Source organism: Gymnogyps californianus, chromosome 2 (assembly GCF_018139145.2).
Source record: "Gymnogyps californianus isolate 813 chromosome 2, ASM1813914v2, whole genome shotgun sequence".
Taxonomy (NCBI): domain Eukaryota; kingdom Metazoa; phylum Chordata; class Aves; order Accipitriformes; family Cathartidae; genus Gymnogyps; species Gymnogyps californianus.
This window is the reverse complement of record NC_059472.1, coordinates 25,233,502-25,245,408: the sequence shown is the minus strand read 5'-3', so window position 1 is coordinate 25,245,408 and position 11,907 is coordinate 25,233,502. Positions and strand designations below refer to the sequence as shown.

Below are 11,907 nucleotides of genomic sequence, written 5' to 3'. Positions count from 1 at the left end.
CCCTGCCCGCTCGCCCCTTCCCCGCGCGGCAGCCGCGGGCCGGCGCTGCCCGAGCCCCCGCCGCCGCCGCCGCCGGCAGCTGCCGCGGAAAAGAGGCGCCGGGGCCGCCGCCACACGCCGCTCCGCGCCGCCCGCCGGTCCCCTTCGCCCCAGCCGCGCTCCGGGCGGGTGCGGGCGGTCCCCCGCTCGCCGCCGCCGCCGCCGGCGCATCTCCGCCAGACGCAGCCCCGGCTGCCGCCGAGGGGCGTCCCGCCCGCTACCTGCAGCCGCAGGACTCCACCACCATGTCCTCGTACTGCTTGTACACCACGTTGTTGCCCGCGTCGATGTAGAGGATGCTGATGGGAGTCAATTTGGTGGGGACGCAGCAGCTGGGCGGCGTGGAGCCGGGGTCCATGGAGTTCATGAGGGTCTGGATGATGGCGTGGTTCGTGGGCTCCAGGTGGGAGCGCAGCGGGAAGTCGCAGACCCCCTCGCAGTGGTGGGCCTCGTACTCCAGCGGGGCGATAATCCAGTCGTCCCAGCCCAGCTCCTTGAAGTTGACGTGCAGCGGCTTCTTGCTGCAGCGCAGGCGGGACTTCTTGCCGTGCCGCTTGCCGTGCCGGCTGGCGAAGGCGGTGCGCCGCTGGCGCCGGGGCGGCGGGCGGAGGGCGGCGGGCGGCGGCGGCGGCGCGCCCAGCTCGGCGCGCAGCTCCCCGAGGAGGCTCCGCCGCCGGGCGCGGGTGAAGACCACCAGCAGCGCCCGCTCCTGCGGCGGCCGCGTCCGGCGCCCGAAGCCCAGGCCCCGCAGGTCCAGCCAGCGCGGCGGCCCGCGGCCCGCCGAGGCCCGCAGCTCCAGGCACAGCCGCTTCCAGGGCCGCTGCTCCCGCAGGCCCTGCCGCACGTCGAAGACCTCCCAGCCGGCGGCCGGGGCCGCCCGCAGGTCCAGGGCGCGGGAGTCCAGCGGCCGCGGCGAGAGGCAGGGGAAGAGCTGCATGTGCAGCGGGGCGGCGGGCGGCGGGCGGCCGCGGGGGGCCCGGCGGAAGAGCCGCAGCTCGGCCCCCACCAGCTCCTCCGTCTCGGAGAGGGTCGACACATCAAACACATACTGCTGCCGCCTCAAGGGAGCGGGCGAGAGATCGTCTGCGAGATAAAAAATAATTACAGTCAGTTGCGCTCAGGGGGATCTGCCGAGAGGTCTCCGAGGAGGGGAAGGGCGGGCGAGGCCGCCGGCTGCCCGGCCACGGCCGCTCCCGCCCGCCTCACCCCCGCCCCCCAGCCGGGGCCGCCCCCGGACCGGGCCTGCGGGCTCCACCGGGAGCCGGGCCCGAGCCGGGCCCGGGGAGGGCGGGGAGAAGAGAAGGAGAAGGAGGAGGAGGAGGAGGAGAAGGAGACGGAGAAGGAGGAGGAGGAGAGAAGGAAAGAAGGAGGAAAGGAGGAGGAGAGGAGAGGAGAGGAGAGGAGAAGGAGAGGAGAAGAAAAGGAGAGGAGGTATGGAAGGACCCGCACCAGACAGGAGACTGCTCTCCCGCACCAGGGGCAGCCCCTGCTCCACGCACATCCTCTGCCCATCAGCCCCGGCAGCAATGTGGGACTGGCAATGTTTGTGCGCTCAAGTACATTAGGCACACATACATACATATACACATATATATTCTCCTCCAAGAGAAAAACCTGGACTTCTTTTTTGACACATTGGTGTACAAAGTGCAGCGCAGAAAGCAAACCAGATTCCCCTGAGCTGCTTTCCAATAAAATGTTTACAACCCAGCAAATACAAAAATTCCCAAAGCCCCTGGGTTTCCCCAGAAGCTAGTAAAGCTTGTGTAGATTTCAATAGTAAAAGTGTCACTGGAGCCTCTGTTCAGCAGCCCCTCGCCGCTTTTCCAAGCTCAGCCCGCTCCAGAGGTAGAAACGGAGACTAAAGAAATATACAGTCCCCTGTTATTTATTGATATCAAAGGTCATTGCGATTCCTAATCAGTGTATTTCACAACCTCGGCTCTACCTGACAGGTCTGGGGGAACCTCCTGGGGGGCAGGAGGGACAACGGGATGATTTATGCAAACCAAGACCTTCAGACGCGCCACGGTAATGTAAAAATCAATGCGGATTAACATGCAGTTAATCAATGCGGATTAGCATACTCGAAAGTCGCCCTGCGCTGCTGCGGGCTCCCCCAGACGCCAACAGGGAGACGGAGCGTGGACAGGGAGTCCACTCCAGGCCACGGGAGCCCACGGCGGAGCCTGCCTGCCGGCCGAGCGCCTCCCTCCTGCCCCGCGGGGAGCCGCCGTGGGAGCCCCCCCCCCCCCGCCCGCCCGGGCCGCGCCGCGCCGCGCACCCACGCGGCATCCCCGGCTGCGGAGCTGGGTGCCCGCCGGGCACCGGACCCCTGCCCTGCCCCCGGGGCGAGGAGGCCGGAGCACGGTCGCGGTCCCCCGCCTCGCCCCGGCGTGGCACGGCGGGTCGGCCGGGGAGCGGGAGTTCACGGGCCGGAGCCGCCCCCGCCCTGGCCGCGCTGCGCTCCGCGGGGGCTGCGCGCCGCGGGGACGGTGCGAAAATAGGTCTGTCCCTTCAAGCATCCCGGGGAATTTGGACCCAGGCCTGCCGCATCCCTGCCCCCGCCTCCCGCTTCAGCCTCGGCGGTTTCCCCGCGGCGAGGCTGCTCCTTCCCCAGCGAGGAGCGCACAGCCGGGAGCGAGAGGCAGACCGGCCGGCCGCGCATCCCTCTCGGAGGGGGCCCACGGGGAGTCTGCAAAAAACACACACACAGCCCGAAAAATGTCGTCGTCACAGCCCCAGGTGACGACAACAGCTGCTCTATTGATCTGCTGAAAAGAAAAGTGAAATCCAGAGGGAGCTGCCTGCAGGCGCTGGACGGTCTCGGCAGCGCTGCAAGGACGGGGCAGGATTTGGCCCATGGGGCGCTTGTGGGTTTGGGGGCGTTTTTCCGCCCTTCACACGCTTGTGGCCGGGGGCTGATGTGCACCTGGCTGGCGGGAGGAGGGTCTGGCAGCTCAGGAGAGCTCAGGGGCCATTGCCCCTTCTTCAAGGGGGTCCCGGGCAGAACTGGGGGCTTCAGACAGAAGGGGATGTGCATCGCTCGGGCAAGAACGCGCGGGTCTCCTTCCTTCTTCTCCTCGCCTTTGGCTTTCCCTGCACTCAGCATCTGTCAGATGCCCAGGCACCCGACGCGGCACAGACGGGTCTCCTGGCCCCGCCGAGCTGCCTCCCACCTTCCTCCAACGGCTCCAGCGACCATCGAGGAAACCTCTGCCCCTGCCCTCGGCTTCAGGGTGTGGGCAGAGCCAGGCCTGGGCACAGCTCGGCTTTTAAGCCATCTCTCTGCTTGGGGGGTGGAGTGGGTTGGGGGTGTCACTCTTGGTTTCAAAGAGAGATGCTCGTCCTGTTTGGTACTCCCTGTTGCGATGGGGTGGAGGTGGGGGAGCGCTGCCTCCAGCCCACTGTCCCTCCGGAGCAGACAACCCCTCCTCCTCCCCGTCCTGCTCCTGGCCAGTGCCCCCGCCCTGGGGGGGCCCCGCATCCGTGCCGGGGTGCAGGAGCAGGGTAGCACTGCCCGGCCGCCCGGGCTTTCGGGGAAAGGGAGGGCAGCCCTTTCCCGGGGGATGGGGGGACACGGAGGTGACAGCGCGCTCCTGCCCCCCCCCCCCCCCGGGAACCCCCACGCAGGCGGGTGGCTGCGGCGCGGGGAATCGGCCCCTTCGGGGGTGACATCCAGGCGTGCGGGTTAGACGGGAGGGAAGCGGGGAGAGGCTGAATTCCCCGCGGGTCCCCGCTGCTGAAAGCGGTTTATAAAAGGTCTGCAGACCCCTGTCATGCGGCGGGGCGAGGGGAAGCCAGCTCCGGTCCTGCGGGTGTCAGAGGCTTGCTCAGGGGGTGCGCCTACAACGCGCTCCCCAGCACCATCCTTTGAAGCTCCAGCTTGGCGGAGGTCGAAGGCGTTGCACGGCCGCTGCGGCTGGCTCAGTGGCATGGCACGCTGGGGACACGGCCGGATGGCAGAGAAATGTGCCCCCGGGCAAGCGGGTCTCCGAGCCGGGTTTCGGCAGCACCGACTCTGCGCTGGAAAACTCCCACTGGTTCATGCAGCTGCCGGCTGCCGCTCCTCTCCCCGAAAGGGGCAGGGCTGCCGGTTGTTTCAAATAAGCAGCTTTGAATCCGATCAGATAAACGCTATTTATTCGCTCTTGTAACCTAATAATTCCAGATGAATACATAATCCTAAACCAGTACTGGCTCGCTCCCAGCGCAGTCAAGAGGGTGGGAAAAGCAGCGGAGGGCGGGGAGGGAGAGCGGTACCTCCGGAGCCTCCACAAACCGGGGAGAGACGGGTCTGGTTTGGGGACCCTTTGTTCCAGCGAAGCTGCCGCCTTCCCAGCACACAAAGAGCGGCGGCAGTGGCGGCGTGGGGACACCCTGGCTGTCCCTCTCCCTCCGTGTGAGGAGCACACACGGATCGGGGCTTGTTCTCTTCAGTTTTCCTTTAGACCCAAGGAGCGGCTGGGGTGAAACCCGGGGTTTCTAACAGCCAGCTCGAGATCTGCCTTTTTCTCAGGCCAGCTGAGGCTGTCATTACCGTTATTCCCGTTACCGAAATATTTGGGGAGAGCAGCAAAGTCATCTCACATGCAGCCGGGCTGGGGAAAGCCACATATTGCAGAAAATGCACCGGAGAGGTGTGTTTATATTTGTAACGTTAATTTAGATGAATGTTAGTTACGCAGTAAGTATTAGTTTTATTTCGACTCTCCGTTGTTTATTTTTTTCGGGCGAAGACAAAATATCGGGAGCGGGAAGGAGGGGGAGAAGAAGGGAGGAGATGTATCTGGAATTTAAGCATGTGTCAGCGGTGGGGGACGAGAGCAGCCCCGCTCCGCTCTGCCCTTCCCAAAGCGCCCGGGCAGCCGCCGTGCCCTCTGCGCCCAGGGGCGGGCCGGGGGGGCCGGGGGGGGGCCCCCGCCCGCCTCCTCCCCCGCTTTCCTCCGCTTTGCAGTGGCGGCGGTTTTATCTTCTCCAAGGTTAAATGAATGGCCGGGTTGGGACGTTTCCTTTAACTCCCTGCGGGAACCCTCTCCCGCTTCCCGGGTTCGCTTTCTCGCCGGCAGCCCGGGCTTTGAGGCGAGCCGGGGGTTAACGAAGGCTACACAAAGTTTCCCTTTTCATGGCAGATCAGGTACTGGGCTCTCGGCCAATTCATCAGGGCTCAGATCTTAACTTTACATCACTGCAAATTATACCCAAACCACATTCAAGAAGAATTTTCCCATTCCCAAATTCTCTTTCAAGCCATATTTAAACTCGCAAACCAAAAGCACATTTGCAGTTTAAAGACCCTTTGCAGGCGCTCGCTAAACAATAATCTGGAAATTAAAACATATATCCCCCGTAATTGCGAGGGGCTGGCCACACGTTGTCTGCAGAGTCGCAAGGCTGACAGGTATTTCTTTCGGAGCATTAGCCGAGCTGTGGAAACAAGGGGCTGCCTCTCCATGTGTGGTATTTCTCCGGGTTTCAATTCCGCATCTCCCAGCGCCTGCCTCGCCGTGGTTTTTTATTACACCGAGTGATTAGATTTAAATGTTTCGTTCGCTTCGCTATCGAGTAACCGGGAAAGACCACACCTTCCTCGGACGAGTTCCCAATCCTGCCGAAACCCCAGCGAGCTGATGGAGGGCTGTTTCCATTTTGTTTTTTGGTTTGTTTTGGGGTTTGGTTTTTTTTTTCCCCCCCGGAGCGGGGAGGCACCTGGCTGCGATATACCTTTGATCACCGCTTTACCGTACCTGCGCCGGGAAGGCCGCCTGCCCTCGCCCCGCTCCCCGGCTCGCCGCTGCCGGCGGCCGCTTCCCGCCGCCTCCCGCCGCTTCCCCGGTTCCCACGAGCGACGCTCGGCCCTCGAGCGCAGAGGGACCGCCGCAACACCCGCGGGGCTCCGCGCCCCTCGTCTGTCGGCATCGCCCCAGGAGACGCGCCGAGGCGGAGAGGGGCTTCCTTGGGAGGGTTCTACCTGCTGTAAGAAACATTAACCGAGACCCCTTCCGTTTCCCCGTTTGCGGTGGTTTCGCTACCAGACATACTTCGATCGAGGAGAAATCATTCCTCCAAAATTACTCGCGTTGAGAAAATCGGACTGAATATTCCCAGCGCTCGGAGCTAAGAAGTGGAGCGAGGGGACGCTTTGGAGGATTTTTCTGAGCGATGTATGTGGAAGCGCCGGGATACAGCAACACAACATACAGATCTGGCCACAACTAGCACGACTGAAACGTCCCCTTTCGCTCATAAACCAGACTTCAGGCACGGAAGGACGCCCAACCTCAGTTCCAGCCTGCCCCGAAATCGCAAGGAAAGGAGCACTTCTCCGATCGGCTGCTTTTTTACTACGGAACTACGAAGCGAGGAGGAAAATGAGGAGGGCGAGGGCCCCCGCTGCCGTGCTCAGCGCTGGGATGGCCCCGGGCTGCGCCGGGTTTTCTCCCCGCGGACCGCTCGGCTCCCGCGTGGGGCCAGCCCAGGCTGCGGCACGGCATCGCCCCGCGGGCGGCGGAAACTAAACAGCTCCGAAGCGGAGAGCTCGGTCTTCAAAACACAGAAAAAAAAAACCCCGGAAAAAACCACAAAAAAACCCAAACAAAAAAAAATCAAACGCGGCCTCTTACAAGCCCCGCAGGGGGGCTTCTGGATTTAAAAATTAAAAATAAAAAATCAGGACTGGGTCCGAAATGAGCCACGGGAGTGGCTTGATAGGCTTTAATTACTCCTTCCCGTTAGCAGAGCGGCTCCGCGGCCGCGCACCGCCCCGCCGCGCTACCTGTGCCGCGGAGCGGCCGCGGGGGCTGCCTCTCCCAGCGCTTGCGGGCTCTGCTTTCCCCAGACCGCCCTCCCGGTCCCGTTGCGCTGCTGTGCGCAAAGCCCCGCGCCTTCGCAAAAGGAAACAAACAAACAAACCCTCCCCCCCAAAAAGAAACCCCCTCCGAACCCCCCGATTTTCAACGGGGGGAGACGAGCGGTGCGGCCGCGGCTTCCGAGGGGACGCGCCGCTGCCCGCTCCGCCCGCGCCCCAGCCCCGCACTCCGCTCCCACCCGCAGCTCCCGCAGCGCGGCGGGGGCGGGGGGGGGGGGGGCGGGGGGGGGGTGCCAGGAACAAATCCCTCAATATCCCTCAGGCGCAGGCAGCGCGGAGCCGCAGCCCGCTCCCAGACCGCCACCTGCCCCCGCGCTGCCGGCTCCGCGGGCGCGGAAGCTCCGCCGCCGGGCCGGGGCCGGGCCGGGCCGGGCCGGGCCGCTCGCTCCTTCCCCGGGCGCACGGCGGGGATGAGAAGCGGCTGCTCGCTGCCGCGCTCCGGCCGTCTGGTCTGCATTAGTGTTTTTATAAGGGGCTCAAACAAATCGAATACAAGGTCACCAAATAATTAACAGTTGTGAATTCCCTCCTTCCCCATTAAAATACTTCCCTGCTTATATTTCATTTTCCTTCTGCCAACGACAACACTGCCTGGGCAAAGGCACTGCACAGATTACACTATATTGCAGCTTTCGGTCCACCCAGAAACCCGCTGTTTTGCATAAACATGTTGCACTAGATGAACTTCAAGTGGGATTTACGCTCTTTTCTTCTGCCACATGCACAGCCGGGCCATTTCCAGTTTCTGCACACGGGATCCCCCTTTCGTCCTGCCCCCTCTCCTCACCCCCCTCCCGACCCTAATGGCAAGAGCAAAACAACGATGGTCGGACCCCTGCCCATCTGAATCTGCTGCCTCTCAACTGGAACACGAAACCGCACAAAGAAAACGGGGAGGGAAAAAGGAGACGATCTCGACCCATTTCGATTTCCCCGTCCCTTAGGCGCGGAGCTCAACATTTCGTACGCGGGAGCCCGGCCGCGGTACCGCGGCTGCGGGCAGCGCTGCAGGCACAAAAGGGAAAGGCGAGGTGAACCCACGGCAGCCGGCCCTTGTGGCATTCCCTTCCCACGGGAGATCCCTTGGAAAATCGCGCTCCCTCGCACCCCGGCTATTTCTTTTTTGTTTTCGGTTTGTTCCGAGCCGTGCCGCGTTTCTTGCTAGCTGTGGATTTGCTTGTTTATAGCTCCCTTCTCCAGCTCCCTCCCGCTCTCTTCCCCCCCCACCCCCCCGCCTGGTGGAGTCCTTGCAGCTCCTAATTGTCCTGCCTTACTGTGGAGCTCCAATGCTGGGGGTCCTGAGGCCAGCGAGAGCACCATCTGCGTTTTAATGAGTTACTTCATGTGCCAACAGTAATTTTCCTACATTCAGCTAGGTCCTGTCTGATCTTGCGACCGTAACAAGGGGGAGCGAGTGGGGGGCGGGAGGGGGTGGAGAAGGGGGACTCGCAAACCCTCTCCCCTCTTTCTGCGCTCTTTTTCTACCGATGGGGGGAAAAAAAAAAAAAATATATATATATATAACGCAGTAGCGTTCCTGCCTCTCGAGCTAGCCTGAAAGCGATCTTATTAGCTTCAAGCGGGAAGGAAAGAAACAAGAGGCGAAGAGGAGCGGTTGTTGGTGCCCGCACCGAAGCGCTCTGCCCCTCTCAGCTGCGGAGGGACGGGCTGGCTTCGGGGCTGCTGCGGCCGGGGGCTGCCCCAGGCAGGAGCTGGCAGCCGAGCTGCCTTTCCCGCGGGACGCTTTCACGGACACGCAGGCACAGCAGCCCACGGCGTGCGGGAAGGGTATTTCTCGACAGGGCTAAAAGCTGCTTCGCGCTCCTCTCTGGGCTGCTGTCCCCCCGAAATCCTGCGATGAAGGAATGCCGTGCGGGCAGGAGGGACGGCCGCCGCCGTCTCCCCCGGAGCTGCCGCTTAGGTAAAGAGCAGCCCATCTAATTGGGTCAATTTGGGCGGCTATATTGTCTGCAAATGAATTGATAGAAACTGCCCCCCCCCCCCCCCCCGCGCGCTTTCCCTGAGCAAAGACTGTTCATCATCAGCACAACTCCAGCTCGCCAATTAACTGGGCTAGGAGCCCACGGGGAGGTGGGCAGTAAAATAGCTACCACTTCAGAGGAACGGAAGCTCTCTTGAAGTTTTTTGGTGATGTGCCATTGGCTGGTCCGCTTCATTATGGGAGACTAGACAATATTTGATATGTTATGACATGAACACTCAATTAGATCACTGAGTTGAAATACTCCAATCAGTGGCTTGATGCTAAGCAACCCTCAGAAGGTCCAGCAGAAGGTCACAGCCTGTGACACATCAAATCAAAATCAATGGGGAAAAGTGAGGCTTTTCCTTAATCAAACCAGGACTTCTGTTAGCAAATCACTTCCCCCGGAGTAGAATCTCCCATGCAGCGGGATGAGCTAAATTTGTTAAATTAACTGTCTTTCTTCTGGTTATCAAGAATAAGATGATCTTGAGCGCGGCTCTATTTCCCCGCGGCTCGCAGAATTAGCACCCCGTTTCCTCTCCGGCGGGGAAAGCGGGCCAGCTCGTTTCTGACGGCTGAACTTTCGAAACCGTATTTCTAGAAAGCGAGTCCTCTTCCCTCCACCCCCCCTTTTAACAGCGACGAAGAAAACAACCCCCGTAAGGCGAAGGCGGAAAGCAAAACCCCGTGTCCCCTCTCCCCTCGGAAACGGCTGGGCTCTTCCGACCGCGGGGGACACCCACTGTGGGCACTTCCACGCACCCTCCAGAGCCCAGAGGGGCGCGACGGGCACAGGGGCGGGAGGGGAAGAGCCCCACCGAACTCCCTCCGCGGGGGGGGGACGACCCCCCGAGCCGGGGGTGGCGATGGGGCAAGGGGCTGAGCCGTGGGTGCCTGAGGGGAGGAGAGGCTGCCGGCTCGGGGAGGCGGCGGAGGGGGGTTGGTTTGGGTTCGGTTTGGTTTGGGGAAGCCAGCGGCTCCTGTAGCTCCCGGGAGCCGTGCGGTTTTCCCGGCGCGGGGTTTTGCCCTAAAACGGCTGGGAAGCGGGGAGGTCGGCGTGCTTCCGCGGCTCCCGGCAGCTGCGGGACGCCTCTGCCAGCCGCCGGCAGGTACACGGGCAGGGTCCCGCGGGGGGGGGGGGGGGGGGGGGGGGGCGCGGAAGGAGGGGAGGGTCTTCAAATCGGGGGGGGGGGGGAGGGGGAAGGAAAGAATGCACAACCTTCATTAAGACACTGTTAATTAGTCTGTCCTTAATGGCTCACAAACCAGGGTAATGGGGGGAAAAAATAAAAGGGGGGGTGGCGCGTTTTGAGGGAAGGGAAATTTTCTTCTGGATCGCGGAGAAACCTCCACCCGCTGCCCCGGGTACGAGCGATAAAGCAACGAGAGAAAAGCAAAGCAGCGCCCCGGCCGGGGCTGCAGGTCGCGGAGGGGTCCCGGGAGCCCCGCGGCACCGGTGCTGCCCGGGGAGAGCGGGGGCAAGGCCTGGGGCCCGGCTGGCCCCGGGCTCCGCCGCCCGCCCCGTCCTCTCCCCTCCTCCGCGCTCCTCGCCATGGGGCAGCCGAGGGCCCGGGGGAGCGGCCCCCGCTGCCACTCCCGGCCCGGGGATGGGTGAGGACCAGCCCCGCACACACCAGGCTTAAAGGACGTAGGATGCGGCCCCGAAGCAGACGGCGAGTCCGGGCCGCCCCCCGCTGAGCCCCGGGGCCGGGAGTTACCTGGGCTCCAGGCTGCCTCCCCGCAAGCGGAGCCGGCTGCGTCCCAGCCCCAGCGCTTTCAAACGGGGCTGGTGCTTTTCCAGGTAACCCCGATAAAGCGACCCTACGCGAGAGCAGCTTTAGGCAGCAAATGTTTGCCCTCGGTCAGTTTGAACTTTCTATTTGCCTTACAGCCGCAGCGATAAGAGCGATCCTTTCTCCGGCAGACGGGAAGAAACCAGAAGAGCGATTTTTTTTTTTTTTTTCCCCAAGGTTGCATTTACACTCAAACTGCGCCTGCAAAGCTGGGGCTTGTTTCCCACCACCCCGCGACGATTCGGGGAAGAAGACGCGTGTTTCTCGCACGCAGCATTTAAGGCTGGGGTTTAGCGCCGCGGGGCAGTTTGCTTTAAAATAAAACAACGCGATCCACAATTTACCGAAAGATCCACTTTTCTGCCATACCGACCGGGGGGGGGGGGGGGGGAGTGGGAAACACCGGTGACCGATGCAGCGCGCTCCCCGCCTCGCCAGCGGCAGGCTCCGCGGGACGGCAGCCTCGCACCGCGACGCGCCGCGGGAAGGGGCGCCCGCAGCCCCGGGGGGACGGTGAGGGGCGTGGGGGGGCCAGAACTTACCTCGTCCCCTGTCTACAAAACTAGTGATGGTGTTGGCGGATTTGGACGACTGGAAAAAGCTGGCGTTGATGCCCAGTTTCTCCGCGATGGAGTAAGTCCTGAACAGAGACAGCATGTACTCGTGGGGTTCCGCCCGCGGGAGCGCCCGGCCCACGGCGTGCTCCCCTTGCCGCAGGCGGTTCTCCCGTGGGGACCGCGGCACCCTGCGGCCCCGTCCGCCCTTGGAGGAGGCGGCGAGCTCCGAGGCGGCGGGGAGGGAAGCCGGGAGGCAGCAAGGTAAATCCCAGAGGAGGCTGGCGAGCAAGGCGGCGGAGAGCAGGGCCCGGCGTGCATTCATAGCGAGAGGCGGCGGCGGTGGGGAGGAAGAGGAGGGCGGCCCGACGTGCGGCTCCGGCGGCCCACGGAGCGGCGCGGGGACTGCGCGGCGGCGTGGCGCGGAGCGGGGACTGCACCCGGGCGGGCTCGGCCCGGAGCAGCCCGCCCCGCCCCGTGGGTACCGCCCCGCCGCGGACCGCCCCGTGGGGGCACCCAGCCCGCCCCCGCGGGGCGGTCCGCGGCGGGGCGGGACACCCCGCGGTCGGATGCGTGGGGGTCCCTTCGCTCCCTCCTCGCTGTGGACTCCACGCGGGACGTGGACACGAGGGCCAGGGAGAGATGCCGCGCGTTTTGCTGCCACCC

General features: G+C 63.4%; 1 protein-coding gene across 1 annotated transcript; it reads right to left on the bottom strand.

Annotated features, from left to right (window-relative positions):
* Nucleotides 1–256: 256 nt before the first annotated feature.
* On the bottom strand, nt 257–11,566 carry GDF6 (growth differentiation factor 6). Its single transcript, XM_050892481.1, has 2 exons — nt 11,230–11,566; nt 257–1,122 (listed from the first exon to the last, which is right to left on the bottom strand). Exons 1-2 carry the CDS (start codon nt 11,564–11,566, stop codon nt 257–259), a joined length of 1,203 nt encoding a protein of 400 aa, XP_050748438.1.
* Between the last annotated feature and the right edge of the window lie 341 nt (nt 11,567–11,907).

What these genes read in the sequence shown, in the direction of transcription:
- GDF6 (XM_050892481.1), bottom strand. Translation starts at nt 11,566, where the DNA reads ATGAATGCACGCCGGGCCCTGCTCTCCGCCGCCTTGCTCGCCAGCCTC. An exon ending in TTTTGTAGACAGGGGACGAG is followed by an intron (nt 1,123 to 11,229) that starts GTAAGTTCTGGC and finishes TTTATCTCGCAG; the next exon opens with ACGATCTCTCGCCCGCTCCC.